The 17,293-nt window shown below is 29.8% G+C and overlaps 1 protein-coding gene across 2 annotated transcripts; it reads left to right on the top strand.

The window, feature by feature from the left end:
• The first annotated feature begins 1,918 nt into the window (after nucleotides 1-1,918).
• LOC107631555 (two-pore potassium channel 3) lies at nucleotides 1,919-6,057 on the top strand. 2 transcript variants are annotated; one of them, XM_016335037.3, is made up of 2 exons: nucleotides 1,919-3,374; nucleotides 5,485-6,057. In XM_016335037.3, the coding sequence occupies exons 1-2, from the start codon at nucleotides 2,221-2,223 to the stop codon at nucleotides 5,630-5,632; spliced, it is 1,302 nt and encodes a 433-aa protein (XP_016190523.1). In that variant the 5' UTR covers nucleotides 1,919-2,220; the 3' UTR covers nucleotides 5,633-6,057. The 2 variants fall into 2 exon arrangements, with proteins under 2 accessions (XP_016190523.1, XP_088366336.1); XM_088510210.1 differs by having other exon boundaries at nucleotides 2,029-3,374; nucleotides 5,510-6,057.
• The last annotated feature ends 11,236 nt before the right edge of the window (nucleotides 6,058-17,293 follow it).

The raw sequence follows: 17,293 nt of genomic DNA, 5'->3' as shown, positions 1-17,293 counted from the left end.
TTTTCCCAAAGAAAACTCCCAACTTTGCAAACGTTCAAAGATTACTGATTTCTATGGAGTGAACTTCTATTGGAAATTCTTTGAGCTAGATTTGAATGTATTCGATTTGCTTTCAATCTTGATTGTTCAAAATCTACAGATTAGTCCTGTTACTAAAATTGTTCTTTAAAAGGATGATCAAGTAAATCACTCTCATGTAAACATCTAATTAAAGTTATACGAAAAGACAATTTGATTTGCAAATAAATTTAAATTCGTTTTTGTTGAGCATGTTATATGATAATATTAAGTGAATAGGATTTGACTTGGTAAAGTATTTTAGAGAAATCTCATTTATGTTTGGGTGAATAAAAATATTATGTATGTGTTTTTTGTTTTGAAAACAACTACGATAATATGTTTTTTAAAGTTAGTTTGTATTTTCAAAGTTTAAAATTTTAATAAGATTTTATAAATTAATAGATATTTATTTTTTATTATATTTATGTCTATTAAAATTATTTTAAATATTAAAAGTAATTTTATCAAACACAACTTTTATAATTTGTATTTATTAAAAATCATTTATTTTGATTTATCAAATATAGTTATTACAATTAAAAAAAAAATCAAAACTGAAATCATTCTATTATAAGCTCTGTCTTTTGGATATTACGAAACATTCTAGTAATTAAGTGATATATTTCGGTTAGCTCCCATGCCTGCCTGCGCTATCATGGTCAGAATTATATTTTCGTAACTTGATTCCAAATAATTAACATATATAAAAGTTAAACCTATGATCGATGGGTATTACATAGTATGTGACTATGTTCGTTTTGCGTGTTAAATTAATGGAGAATGCTAGGGGACAATGATTTTGTTGAACAATATGAACAATCACTAATCAAATAAAAATACATTACACCTCTAAATTAACTCTCTAAATTTTAATATTAAAATAATCATTCATACACTAATAAAATAAACATCCGATATATCTATTGTTTATTTATACTTTTTCTAAATTAATAGATAACCCTCAAATATTACGTGGATAATTATGCTAGGCATTAAGATGAGGATCCATCATTTTCTATGGTTTTGTCTTATTCGATGTACATCATTTTCTCCCAAATTATGCAGCGACTCTCGGCCACTAGTGTTTGCAACGCTCACATTATTTAGTTTGAAATGATCAACCATCACAAGCAACATGCGGTAATGCAACATGGCCTCGTTCTTACTTTGCAGCTACCTTATGACCTTATCAAATAAAATACATAGCCAAATTTCTTCATATGTTGCTGTCAAAACATAAAGTATGCAACAAAATTTTTCTCTCTATTTTCATAGTCTATACAACTGCAGTCAATACATCATGCCATATCTATTTCAAAATAATTTTTACTTTCAATTTTTATGTTTTGTGAATAATTATCGATTTAAAAAGGTGTTTAATAAATAGTTCGATGAAAAAAAATTCATTGATAATAATAATAATAATAATAATACATATTGATTATAACAAATTGTTAATAATACTAATTATATTCGAAATGCTTAGGAACAAGTGTTTTCAATTCTAATTAAGTTTTTAAAAAGTTATTAATTTTTTAATAGCAAAAATATATAAATTTTATAAAAATAAATACAATTAGTTTTAAATTCAATTATTCAATCGTCTCCATAATTTTATCAACTTTTATTAAATTTTTATAACTAAATCTTATATTAATTGTTGAACACTTGAACTTATACCGCGGAACCAAATCTGCCAAAAAGTTACGAACGTGAAGTCTTATCCAGATTTTGCCACACACATGAAACTGATTTAGTGTTGAAAATTGAAGCATCCCCACGCTCCTCAAGAAGCGCGTGAGAATCACAACCTTCCCCTGAATCCTGAAGAATAGAGGCAACAAAAATAATTGTTAACATTGCAACCCCACCTTACGTCAACACCGTCCTGTTTCCTGTACCTCTGTACTCAAATTCATGCCTTTCTCTCTCTCTCAATCTCAATCCCAATCTCTGTTCATAATTTCCATTGCCTTTTTGTTCCCTTTGCGCATGTCTCGTTCCAATTCGCAAACTGTAACCACAAAGCTCAAAATTTTCCTCTGTTTTTCCCTCCTGCTCTGCATTCACACGATTAGACCGACCCGTTTCTTGAAAACTCTATAATCATCCAAAGTTACAATCTTTTCGTTGTGTTGACGTGGTTTCTTGAAGAATCAAATGGAAAAGGAGCCTTTGCTCCCATACTTTAGCCCAAGAAAGAGGCAATCACCATTATCAAACCAGCTTTCTCCATTGCCGGAACATGATGAGGTTCTTCTTCCCGCTTCCCCTGCCTGGATCAAAGACCGACTCATCTTTGGCCCTTCGCCTCTTGGTTCTTCCCCTAGCGATTCTTCACCTTTGATTGAGGCCTTGGCACTTTCACAACCACAACAACCTTCTTCTCCTTGTCCTTCCTCTTCTTCACAGGACTTTGCATCAGCACTTCTTGAATCACCACACTTTAACCAACAACAGCAACAATCTTCTTGGCTTATTGATCCCAATTATCCATGGCGCAAGTCCAATCTTCACCGCTCCAAAACTGCACCGGCTATGGCTGTGATCAGCGATTTCAACAATTGTAGTGCCCCCCAAAAGCCGCAAATTAGTAGCCAGTCAATTATTCATCAGGCTTTTCTCCTTCTTGTTCTTTATTTGGCATTAGGGGTAGTCATTTATTGGTTCAATCGTCATAGTTTTACAGTTTCTGAGACTCATCCCATAGTTGATGCATTGTATTTCTGTATAGTTACAATGTGCACAATTGGATATGGAGACATCACACCAAATAGTACCATAACCAAGCTTTTCGCGATATTCTTTGTGTTGATTGGTTTTGGTTTTATAGACATATTGCTCAGTGGGATGGTTAGCTATGTACTGGATTTGCAGGAGAATCATTTGTTGAGGACAGTGAAGAGTAGGGGCGAAAAGGATGCGAGGTCTTATATAATCGATGTGAAGAAAGGGAGGATGAGAATTAGAATGAAGGTGGCATTGGCAGGACTAGTTGTTGTGTTTTGTATTGGAGTTGGTGTGGCAGTTTTGCATTTTGTGGAGAAGCTCAGCTGGCTGGATTCCTTTTATCTTTCTGTTATGTCAGTTACAACTGTTGGCTACGGCGATCACTCATTCAGTACTATGCATGGTCGCATCTTCGCCGCCATTTGGTTGCTTGTGTCTACACTTGCAGTTGCACGAGCATTCCTATATTTGGCCGAAGCAAGAGTTGATAAGCGACACAGGAGGATGGCAAAGTGGATTCTTGGTCAGGATATGACTGTTGCTGAGTTTCTTGCTGCAGATATGGACAACAATGGTTTTGTGAGGTATGCATCACTACATGTCCATATCATAGACTAGTTTTTGGGTGTTGGTAATAATTTTGTGCAGTAGATATTGTTCAAGATTTATGTTATTTTTTGTCATTTGCAGGCCATTTTAGTTTGAATATATGAATTTAGTAACTGCATAAATGCATAGACATAATAACTAAAAGTACAGCATCTGTTTCAGCAGATATAAAATCTGATATGAAAGCAGAAGAAAAAGTTAGAATCTTTCAGTATGAAATAACACAGCATGATGAAAATGTGGGTGTTCATACTTCATAGACTGATTAGAAACTTCCATTGTTGCATATGTTGTAACTTCTTTGCTAGCAACAGAGATTGAGAAATCTAATATGCATGTTCATTCTGATTATGTTTATCTGGACAACCTTATCATTAGAAGTGTTCACTTATGGATACAATTAACTAAGCCTGTAGTTTGCATGATTTATTTGCTTAGCTTGTAGGTCTGCATCAGTGGTGCTTTATCTTTCTAAGTGGCATTTTAGCATGCAGTACTACACAGTATATTGTGCAGGTTGATAATTTTTTTTTTTCTGTAAAGAAAATGGAATGTAAATGTAATCTTGTTTTGAATTTTTTTTTCTTCTTTCTTATAGCTTCGGTTATATGCTGATTGAACAAATGAAAACAAAACTGATAGTTTTAGTTGGTTACAAAATGTTGAATGATACATTCCAGTGCAAAAGTGTGTAAGGCAATCTTGTTATCAAAGCAACATGTGCAATGATTCATGATTTAACTGTAGTTGCAATTTGTGTAAAAAACTAAAAACTAAAAAGTACTTAAGGGTACATAAATCACTATTACCTTTTTGCATGGCTCATGGTTCTTGGATTAGAGCACAATGGAAAAAGGTTTGGAGAAAGAGTTTCTTTTTGGCCTCAAAACAACCGTGCTCCATAACTTCTTTATTTGATTGCTGTTGTGCTTATTGTGCTGCTATAATTTTATCGATTTTCGAAATTTGAACTGCAATCTTTGTCTTCCACCCTTGATAGCTATTTCCTCAAATTCCTTGACTTAAATGTTGCTTTAGTCTCCAAACATGTCACTATCCACTTATGAACCACCTCCATATTGAACTTAAAATTATTGCATCTTTGAATCTCTGTTTTCCCTTCTTGGCAATAGAAGGCGACTAGGTGCTACGATATGGTGTTAGATCTTTAAACTTGCAATAACCTCCTTAATATATGTGGTTAACATACTAATATAGATTTTTGTGCTTATTCAAATCTCTGGATAACTTTTCATTACATGTTCACTTCAGTTAGTGATATACTAACTATAATAAGAATGTCTCTTCATTTTGACTTTTCTTGAACACTGTAGGTGGCAGTTAATTATCATTTTTTTCACTTGATTGAGTTTTCAGATATGTTGTATGAATGAGTTCCTGCATTGAAATCATTATGATGCTTTAGTGAAGTATTAATAAGAGAACATTCTGGACAGATGGTTGTAATATCAGAAACGATGATATGTTTTTTATTAATTAAATCATCATATTTAAAATCTAAAAGAACCTGATCACATGTTTTCCTTCCATTCGCTGCTCATCATATATGGATTCTTTTCTGATAATAGTTCAGATACACATATAGTTTTTAAATATTTGGCTTGTGCATAATGATTCTTCCATTCTCTCTGGTCATTGAGAACATGTCATGATTTATTATTGCAGATTATGGGCAAACTTATTCTAATGTTCTATGAGTTTGGGTTGATCTATTTGCATCTCCAAATGTTCATTAATCTATTCTTTACTTTTCTTTAGGGCCTTAATCCCAATATTTTCGTTCCTTCTTTCCTGTGGTTTGAACTTTGAATTATGTTCTTTATTTCTTTTATGTGACTTTAAAAAGTGTTTTTTGTTTCCATTTCCTGTACCAACAGATTATTTTCATTTTGTTTCTTGTTTCTAAAATATCAAAAATAATTAATGTGATAGTTCTGCTTTTGTAATTTATATTAACATTTAAGACAACAAAAGAGTCTCTTGTGTTCATTCATTTGGCTGAATTTCGTGACTTACACACATACATTTTTTTTTTTTTAAATATATTGAACTTTTGTCCTGTAGTAAATCTGAATATGTTATATACAAGCTCAAGGAGATGGGAAAAGTATCGGAGAAGGACATTATGCAGATCAGTGAGAAGTTCGATAGACTGGATACTGGGAATTGTGGAAAAATAACACTTGCTGATCTCATGGATGCTCGAAATTGACAAGAGCTTTTACAGAAAGTTAAAAAATTCAAGGGAAACTCTCTTCCTACAATGTTGCCCATCAGCGAAGGCCTTCTCAGATACTCAAGCATGCTTCGAACTTTCTTGATTCGGAGATTCGGAGGGATACTAGATTCTCAAGTTTCATATTGGTGATTTTCCCTCCACCCATTTGAGGAGGCACCTGGAACATGAATATTATGTTCTTTTTGCCTGAATTTTGCGGATTAATTAATGAAACGGTAAGTAATGACCTTACCATAACTTCGTTACTACCACGTTTACATTATATAGATATAGATATAGAGACATATAGGTATAGGTTATGAGATATATGGTAATGAAGGAGGCAAATTTTGGAGTTGGGTAAACCATTATTTTTGTACATATACTTTACCAAGATGAATGCAATTGATTCTTTAGCATTTTCTCTGGCTTTGATTGTCTTAGTAAGTTTCATAGATGATGACTCTCTCTTCTGTTGTGTTTGCCAAGATTATTGCATTTGGGTAGCTAAGGTTGTTAGAGAAAATGCTTTATAGTGGTTTTCATAATCCACTTCTGAATTGAGTGATGATGATTGCACTTAAATTCATTTATCTATTTGAGTTATTAAGATTACACTTTGTCCTTGTACATGTTTCTGAATTGTTCTCTACCTGTACATTAGTGACACTTCAATAAGCCTAGAGATTTTTATTTGAGGAAAACCATGCTAGAAGAACAAAACTAGATGCTGTTTTAGTATTTAGTGAAATATATATACTCATTATATTTCTTTTAATGTATAAAAAGAAGCTTTTTAATTCTCTGAAAAACCAATAATTTTGGACTAGTGATTCATTATGAAAATTGAGATATTGTATCTAAATATTTTTTTTTTATCATGAACTTGTATGTTATATGATGAGAACATGACAGATAAAGCTACACTTCAATCATGGTGTAGTCCTGCTCCACCATTTCATGTGCATAGGCTACTTGGCGTTTGAATTGACATGGTTTGGGGAATTTAAATACTTCTATTTTATTTTAAATAATAGGAGAGGGACAAAGGGTAGACAGTAATCAATTCAATGATAGTGAACTATAAAGAAGAGTGTGCACCCTAATAAGTAATAAACCTAATACTTAACTAACAACATTATCCTTTCTCTAAGTGAGATTACCTACCATCCAATTTTTCTGAATTTAACTAATCATATTGGTTGTATTAACAATTTTAATCATACAGAATCCTATGAAGAGAACACAAGAAATTTCCTTAATATTATCCCTTTATTTTTATTTTATTATTTCTTGTTTTTGGGGTCATGCTTATAAGCTTATTTTTGTTCTTAGATATTGCCTTCTTCAATTGTCACTGACCTTTTCCTTCTATTTCTGGTCCACCCAAGTCCACCTAAACTTTACATATTGTTGGACATTGCAACATAAAAAAATTGGGCTGACAATTGGTTTGCATGATGCATTATTGGGCTGACTGGAAAGACAATTAGAGGTATAAAATTATTAGGCCTAGGCTCAAGATAGACCTATTTTATATTCACCCAAGCTAGGTTTATATTCATTTATGGGGAGGCCCTTAGACTCCAAAGCTAGCTGGGTCAGTAAGTCTAAGTAGATACAAATGCTGGGCTATAACTCTTGTTTGCTGACATGTTGTATACTTTTATTATCCCTCCATCATCAGATACTGAGTAATAATACTTACATAATTTTATAGGAAGAATTTCAAGTGTACTAGGAACACTGGTACGGTTCGAGTCCGTATAGCCCTACCCTAAGATAATAATATATATATATTTCTATTTCTTGTTAAATATACTCACAAATTGAGTATCTAATATATCGCATTTATTAGTATTCTAGATTTAGAATACTATACATAATAATATTATACCTTGGATTTTGAAATATAAGAGAATCTCTCATAGAATAGGTTATGTTAATATTAGATAGAATAATGAAAAATTTAAAAATTAGATAGTGTTCTAGTTGTTTTAACCGTTGATCTGAATTATAAAAAATATATATAATATATATTAATTGAAATTAACGGTTAAAACAACTGAAACACCGGTATTTGTCGGTACACTTGAAATTTTTCTAATTTTATATGGAGTAAACTATTAAAATAATCTTCAAAAGTTCGTATTACTAACCAAAAAAAAAACTTTAAAATTATATTAACAATAAATAAATTTTAAAAAGATTTAAAATATGAAAAAAAAATAGATATTAAATACATATTTTAAAAATATACTTTAAAGATAAAATTTTGATATAAATTTTTATAAAAATTATTAAAAAAATAATATCTTTTTATTTTTAAAATTTTGTATTTTTATGTCAAGTGAATTTTTTAAAATTTTTTTATTGGGAATGACCACATTTTTGAGAAAAAAAGAAAAATTTAGAGATCAAATCTTATTTCAAATTTTTTTGTGCATCTTCTAAATATTTATTCAAGTGTTTCATAAAAATTGGCTAATTTTTCTAGTTATGGAGACCCAAAATATATTATATCCAGTTATAAAGAAGTGGCGTATTTTTTATGGATATAGAGATTATTTTTTTAAAATTAAAATTTGTAAATCGGAGATTCAGATTTCTTTAGAATACAAAACTTAGGATTCGATTTGTGGTCAAGAAGAAAATGGAGCCTCAGATTTGTGAGGAGAAATAAATTTGTTTTCGTTGTAAAGCAAATTGAAGGGTCCAATTTGCATATTTAAAAAAAAATTAACACTAAAACACAAATTTAATCCCGATATTTATTTAAGCGAACGAATAAACTAACCGCTTAAACAACTCAAGTTGGTTAATAGTGTCTAACTTCTAAATGCCCAAGTTAATCTTATAGCCACTACCATACAGCGTTCTGTAATGAAAACAATTTAAACCACCCATTATTTAAAAAATAAAAAATAAAAAAACAAAAAGACTACCTACTAACTTTGCATCTCACTGCAAATTCTACAATAATAAAACCTAATAATTTATTTTAAGGGTAAAGTACTAAATTGTTTTTATGTTTGGGCGTAATTCTGTTTTAGACTTTTAGTCCTTAAAGTTTAAAGTATCCTATTTGAATCTAAAAAAGTTTTATTTAGCATCAATTTAGTCCACAATGAGGTTAAACTTAAATAATTAATGGAATGTCCTACATAACAACAGTACAAGAACAAAATCGATAATCTGGAGAATAAGTACAAGTTCCAGAGGCACAAAATCAACCGTTGATGCATCAATACATTTATTTATCATTCTCTTTAGTTCTATAGAAAATATTTTATTTATATTATAAGAAAAATAATAAATAAATGTATTGATGCATCAATTTTGTGCCTCTGGAGCTTGTACATGTTCTCCAGATTATTGATTTTGTTCTTGTACTGTTGTTATGTAGGACATTTCGTTAATTATTTAACTTTGACCTCACTGTGGGACTAAATTGATGCTAAATGAAACATTTTTTTATTCAAATAGAACACTTTAAACCTTAAGAATTAAAACATAATTACGCCAAACATAAGAACTAATTTAGTATTTTACCCTTTATTTTAATTACCCTTTTTACTATTAACTGATTCATTAGTATAACGGATTATAAAATATGTAAAAATTATAAAAAATATTTTAATTCTTTTAACCATATTGCAGAAAGTAAATGAGAGATGTAACATTAAAATTTTGTCTCATTCTTTATATAAAATCAAACTACTATAATGATCACTTATCTAATAATTCATTAGTAAAAATGTCAATTCTCCCACATACAAGCAATCCACCCTGAACATAAATACACCAACCTTTTTATCAATCTACCCAAAAAAAAAAAAAAAAAAATCAACTTTGTGACTTTTGACTTGTTCAACCCTTGTGTTGAGTACAACTTGACGGTCCTTAAACAAGTTGTTATATTATTAAACTACAATAAGAAGCTATATGAATGCATTCAATTTGTAATTTCTATAGCATTTGATGGAAAGAAGATAATTTAAGGCACCAAACAAAAAGAAGATGACAAAAACAGATATAGCATCTGTCCAAAACTGCCCTCATTTATTTGAGGCTTCTTGTCTCCATGCATTCCTTTGACCACTGCTCATAGTTACAATTTAAAATTAATGGACACTACACAACAAAGGTAAAAACCTGCACCATTCTTAATATAGCCGAATTCCCCATGTAAACTGTTTGACAAATTTTTTCTCTCTTTGGCAATTGAAAATAAATAAATAAATGAAAAGAGTTGAGATAAAGCATAGTCAGAGATTATTATAAAGCACATGTGAATCAATATATAACTGTTTGTTTTATATAAAGTGTACTATAGTTGGAATTAGGTAAGCATTGTCGTGAACCATTTGGATTCTCTAATAATATCACTATATATGCTTTATTTATTTTTATTCTTTTTTTTAAACTTTAATTTTTTTCTCTTTACTATTTTTGTGCTTCCTTATTTACCTTTTATTTTACTTTAGATAGGAACAATGATTATTTTCAGCCTTCATATTGGAATATAAGATATATAACAAACAAAATACTAATAATGATTACACTCTGTGATGCATGGAATTTTAAGTAGTCAAAGACATTTTGGAAATTCAATTGTATGGTAGTTTTGAGAATATAGTTTATTGTGTGTGTTTATTTCTCTGTGCAATGATGCCAAGCCAACACTTTTTTTAAGTTATTAGCCAGAGTAAAAGGAATTCAACGAATTTCATCATTGTTAAATGGAAAGTTCTATATAATTGTTTGGATGTGTGACTAGGTAAGAGATTGTAAAACTTCAAAAGCTACTTTTGGGTTTTGGAATAAGTACCAATCTCAATTTCCATATATGTGTATATATTTACTTGATCTGTTACTATGAACTGAAAGTTGTATTCAAGTTTGTTTTATTGATCAAGATGAAATTAAAGATATATATTGGGAAGAACATTAATAGGGCGATTACTCAAATAAAATGTTTAAAAACACAAGTTACTAGAATACAATATTCTCAAATTGAAAACGCAATTGCAATTTTTATATTTCTATAGAAATCATTCCTGATAGCAGCGGATTAATTTTGAACGTAAACTATTACTGATAGCTGCGGTTTACGTTGATTTTAGTGCAAACAGAAACTGTTATAGACAACAACAATTTTTGAAGGAAGGGATTTGGACATAAACCGTTATAGGCAGTAGCGGTTTATGGATATATTTCTTTTCTATATATACTCCTCCAAGGCAATGAGATAGTAGTGGAGTGTAATTTTTCACAAATGGATGGTGAGGAGAGTTTTCTAACTCTAATGCATTGTTCTGTTAAAATTCAGAAAAGCAAAAGGCACGGTGTTAAATTTATGGATAGGGAATCGCTGAGCATTTTTATCTGGTCGTCCAGTACGTTGGCGGATATAAAAAGTAGCATATTACAGAAGATGGGGTGTGTAGGACAAAATGGGTAAAAAAGTTTTTCTACAAGATCCTTATTACTGTTGTGTCAACCGGTGTAAAATATGAGACATTTGTGATAGGGTTTGATGAAGATATGCCGGTATTGTTTCACTATAGGCGAAGTTTTTCCGAAGTTAGAATACCCAAATTGTTTGCCAAGTTGAAAGATGGCGTTGATAGCTCTGGGGCATCAGCGCCGAATCCTCAGTCGACGACGATGGGAGGTGCCTCAACGTTGATGCTTATAGTAGCACCTACTTGTCTGTTGGTTGATCCTCCATGTGTTGTAGTTGGTACTACTAGTTCACCTCGGCGTGTTCCTGCTTTTGTAGTTGAGTCTAGACCAGATCGAGTTGAAAATATGATGCGAGATGATGATTCGGATGATGAGCTAATCGACATTGTTAGGAATAGTGATGACGGTACTCCGAGCAATTCACCTATATCGCTCATGGGCCATTAAGTTTCGGCACACAGCAACATCCTGCACGTTTGTCGACGTTGAACTTGAAGGCCATAGGCCAACAGCCGGGGAGTCAATGCAACCTTTGGGAGTCACTGACTGCATGATGCAACCGCTCTAATGGAATTTCAAATTGGCCATTCTTTCCAAAGTAATTAAGGAGGAAATTGTGCTCAGCGTAAAAGATTACAGCATACGACATGGAGTTGAGTACATGGTGATGGATAGGCATATTCTATTGCCGCCAAATGCTGTAGATATACTTACTTGGCTGCACCATGTAGTAAAAATAATCATAATGCAATTAAATTCTACTTGATACTCGCATAAACACCAAATAATTACTCCAAACAATTAAATAATTAAATAATTCAAAATAACCACAACACATATATATAAACGCTAAATAATTAAATAATTCTACTTGGTACACGCATAAACACTAAATAATATCCGCAGTATTTCTAATTACAAAAACAAAACAAAATCTAATATTTCATTCGCATTAAATCTTACACACTAAACCATAAATCTTAAGGTATGATATTGTCCATGTCCTATACGTTACATACTACATTCTATATTTCAAAGTCTAATACTAAACTATAAATATTAAATTATATATTATATTTTCCATACCCTGCATTCTAGATCCTATATTTCAAAGTCTAATAGTCATCAATTATAAAGGTTAAATTATAAATTCTATTTCTTATATCCTACATACTAGTTTGTATATTCCAAAGTCTAATACTAAAAAAAGAATAAGCTAACCTTGTCAGTAATGGCACCGGTAATGTGGACAATGTCATTCAGTCGGTACAAGCCCTGTTCGTCTGTTATGTTGTTAGTTAAAGGTCACTACTGAAAAAACTTAAATTCGCTCCCAAAGTCCTCCTCTCTCTCTAAAATTTATTCTCTCTAACAAAATTACCATTTCACACTAATTGAAAAATCCGTGACTGGCTATCGCGGTTTTATAGTTTCTTTATGCGTAAATTATGGCTACCTCTAGCGGTTTACTGTCACGCCACGCTTTACATAAATTGCTATTGCCTATTGTGGTTTATGTCTAACTTCTTCCTTCATAAATTATTGCTGTCTATAGAAATTTCTGATTGCATCAAAATTAACTTAAACTGTAACTATCAGTAACTTTTTACGTTTAAAATTAATCCACTATTATCAGGAGCAATTTTTATAAAATTGTAAAAATTACAATTGCATTTTCAGTTTAAAAAAATTATAGTCAAATAATATATTTTTAAATATTTTATTTAAGTGAATTATCGAAACAAATATATACTAGTTAATATAGAAGCCTATGAATATAATAGGCTACAAGGCTATGTGACTGGCATTAATTATTAGTGAATTGGATTAGGAAACTATATAATAATTAAATCCAAAACATTTATATGCAGAAACAATCCAATCTTATATTATATCCATTAAATACTAATTAATTCATTGATGACAAAGAAAAGAAAAGGAATGGACGCACATATTACTCATCCATTGTCCATCCAAAGGGTAAATTAAGCAATGTTGACTAAGATCGATTAGATATCTTCAATGCATATGAATATGATGATAATCTTTTGAAACAAACAATATAATACTAAACCTGATTGTGTGACTGATTTCTACACATATAGAACTAAAAAAATAATAAGTTATTCGAAAGAGACCAGGTAAATAATATAATGAGATAGAAAATAGTTTAATTATTTTAGTAATTTTTATAATTTTATCGAATTTTTAATTAAATTTTTATATTTTTTTTAATTAAATTTTTATACTATATTATATTTTATAATTAAATTTTTACTATAAAAAATATTAAAATTAATAAAATATTTCATTAAATAAAACAGAATATTCAATCAAATATGTATATTAGACATATTTATTTTGTTTAATAAAATTAATCTAATATTTTTGTTACAGTAAAATATAATTATAAAATTTGATATATTATAGAGATTCAATTGACAAAAAATAAATAAAAATTTAATAAAATTATAAAAATTGATAAAATAATTAAATCATAAAAAAAAAATCGAATTTGACTAAACTAAATTATCCTTAATAATGACTCTACCCAACAATTATTTTAGTGAAAAGGCTATTTCTTTCACTATGTTGTTGTTTACTAGTAAGTGATTGAGTTGGTGTGTCACATAGTAGGATCAAGTCACGTTTTAAATTATATTTAATATAAAGTGGAAATAAAGAAAGGTAGAAAGTGTTAGTAGTTAGAAGTTAGAACAGTCAAATAAATCCTTGACCTCCTAAAGAATCAAATCAAAGGGAACCTTTCACACACGTTACACATACATACATGATCGTCAAAATTCAAACATTGCGTGGAGACGGAACCTTGGGAAGTTGTGCTGCTATACTATTAATATATTACAACTTTAATCAATAATAATTAATCATGTAATAAATATATACTCTAAAAGATTAGATGAAAAAAATGAAAAAGCTACATAGACCATGTTGGAACATTCCAAGTGGCGTGGATGTATGATTGATGAAATGTTGACTTTTGCCTTCAAGTCAATATGAAATAATTAATCCATGAAGGATAAGAGAGAGAGTTTAATTGAAGGCGGAAAAAGTGTTTAGTGATGTGGATTGATTTGTTACATTAAAAAATAAATAAAAAAATAAAAAAACTTATGCTGCAAGAGAAGGCAACACTACTAATAGCTTAGCTAGCTAGTTGGACTTGTATCCGCAAAGAACTATGTTGCAACTGCAAGTGGAATAATTATATGGCCACAAAACTTGTTAACTTCAAATTAATATGCATTATTAGTACTTTATATTATGTACTTCTTTTGAAGGGAGTAGAATTTTCTCTTTTTAAAGAGATTATTAGATAGATAGATAGATAATTTTTGAATATTAAACTTTTACATAAATATTATTCTCTAATAAATCGACTCATATAATAATTATGAGTTTTAAAAGTACGTATATAATTATTTTTTATTGGTGTTTTCAATCTCTAATATTAAATTAGAAAAGTATATGGAACCAAGATGTGACCAACCAAAAGTAAATAAAATTGTTTAATTAAAATCACTTTTTGAATAATATGTTTGAAAATCGCTCCTGAGATCACGGAGCACAAACCAAAACCCAATTTTTCATGGAACTCAAACACATTTTGGCTGATTTTTGGCTGATATGCTTTTGGTTTCCTAGTTGTTCTCATAGATATGTAATTTTTCTATATTAATAGAGCCTTATTTGTTCATTGAATTAAAGTTTTTACTAGGGTGTCCGCGGATCGGATCGGATTGGATATGGCCAAAAATTCGATCCGATTCGCACAATTTCCATCAGATCGGATCGGATATGATATCCGTACTTTTTAGTGCCGGATCCGATCCGCACATTTGCAGATCGGATATCGGATATATCCGCATAATTAAACCTTCTCTTTTTAATCATATTTCTATGTAAAAGAATTTGATAGAAATATTTCTTTCATACTTTTAAACTTATTTATTCCTAAAATATTTTTAATCAGACTCTCTCTAAATAGCAAAAATAAAATAGTACAGTATATGAATAATAATTACTAACTAAAACATACAAACAAGTAAATACAATACCAAAAATATATATATTTATTTATTTTTTAATTTATAGTGCGGATCCGCGGATCGGATACGCGAATGTAGAGCAGATATCTACGATCCGATCCGCAAAGAGTGCGAATCGAATTATATCCGCAATTTTCGGATCGGATGTGGATATTTACCGCAGATCTGCGGATACGATCCGATTCATGGACACTCCTAATTTTTACCGCTGATGGATCAAGGACATTCTACTATTCTACCTATGCTACTTTGCGTGACGATCACTTATTTAATTCCCACTTGCTCATGTACATTATAAATGCAAATAATTATATTCTGTCGATCAGTTGGTTCAATGACGACCTATATTTTACTTAGATGATTGAAAAAATATATTTAGCTAGCTTCAGAGAAATTGAATTAATTCTGTGCAGCATAAAGTATAAAGTATAAACGATGTGCGCTTTCTATATCATCCGATAATCGCACACATCACACATGCCATGTTTTCAAGAAAAGTTTGCGTCTCCCCTTCAGAGTTCATACCTGACTAGCCACATATATATTTTTTTTTCCATTTTTTTTATATATACTAACGTTTTTATCGGACAAAAGTGGTTATTTTAAGTATCTCTCAATCCTTATTATAATAATATATAAATATAAAAAAGAATGTTTATATTGGAATTTTTAATTAGGTAATATATGAACCAATTTTTAATTGTAAAATTATTTTTTGGAAGATTTAGGTTTAGCAGAATTCAAATTTTAGAATTTAGAATTTAATATTTAAAATTTAAAGTAAATTAATTTTTTCAAAAATTAGTTGATATCAGCTAAATAAAATTGACTCCCTACTTGAATCCATATATTTTATATTTTGTACTATAAACTTTGACTGCCAAATCTTAAAACCCTAATATTTAGCCGTTTGATTAATTAACATGAAAAATAATAGAGAATAAGGTAAATTTATCCAATGTTTTGTGTGTTAAATAGAGAAGCTAGAACATGGTAATATTGGGGAAATTATCTGACCATAACAATGTTAATGCCCTTTCGAAACCAGCATACATGTGACCAAACAATGGCCAATATCTATCTATCTATCTATCTATCTATAGCTAATTAAGAAGACGGCCTAAATGATCGTGTTATTGTTGATCACCCAAAAAATATGTCACACGTGACGTAATTCATTACCTTTGATCTTCTTTGGTTCAAATAATTTGGGGTTGGACCCTTACAATGTTAATGCTCACATAGCTTGACTTCGAGGCATGTGAATTATACATAGATGGATACATTATACATACATACGCACCTTTCATTATTTATCCTCCTAATTAGGGCTTTAATATTATATATTTTTTTTACTAAAGATAGGAGACTCGAACTCGCAACCTCTTAATTGAGTATAAAGAGACTATATTATTTGAACTATAACTCATTGGCTTCAATATTATATATTGACTATGAAAAAATAACAAAATCCGAAAGATCAAATTATATAAATACATGTGATCATCCTTCCGAATTAAATCAGCTTGATATTTCTGTACACTGTTTATTATTATTATTATTATTATTATTATTATTATTATTATTATTATTATTATTATTATTATAAAGTAATTTTTTATCTATATTATTCAATTACATAATACTATATCAATAAAAATAACTACATTTTATATTAATCACGTAAATTATCATTTAAAAGAATAGATGTGATTGCACGACTGTATAAAATACTTTATACTATCCATGCATAATAATAATAATAATAATAATAATAATAATAATAATAATAAAATAATTTTATTATTATTATTTTATTATTATTATTATTATTAATTGATGCTCTTAAATTTGGGGGTTGGAGGCAACCCAAGTGAGTCTACATCAATAAAGATTCTTTTTATGTCTATGAATGCTCCATACACCTAACAAAAACCTGCCCTCTTCTATATTGATGATGACTTCCATAATCTACACCAAATACTTCTATACTTTATTATAATATATAAAACTAATCCCGGTCAACAATATCATGCTTTTTCATTATTTTCTTCTTCTTCTTCTTCTTCTTTCCTTCGTTTTAGATCAATTTAAGTTTGAGTTCAAGTTCAAGTTC

Source organism: Arachis ipaensis, chromosome B3 (genome assembly GCF_059453495.1).
Source record: "Arachis ipaensis isolate K30076 ecotype BB chromosome B3, ASM5945349v1, whole genome shotgun sequence".
Lineage (NCBI taxonomy): Eukaryota > Viridiplantae > Streptophyta > Magnoliopsida > Fabales > Fabaceae > Arachis > Arachis ipaensis.
This window is presented reverse-complemented; position numbering and strand designations above follow the sequence as displayed.

Coding starts and splice junctions, on each gene's coding strand:
- LOC107631555 (XM_016335037.3), top strand. CDS start 2,221: ATGGAAAAGGAGCCTTTGCTCCCATACTTTAGCCCAAGAAAGAGGCAA. Junction 3,375..5,484: donor GACAACAATGGTTTTGTGAG/GTATGCATCACT, acceptor TTTGTCCTGTAG/TAAATCTGAATATGTTATAT.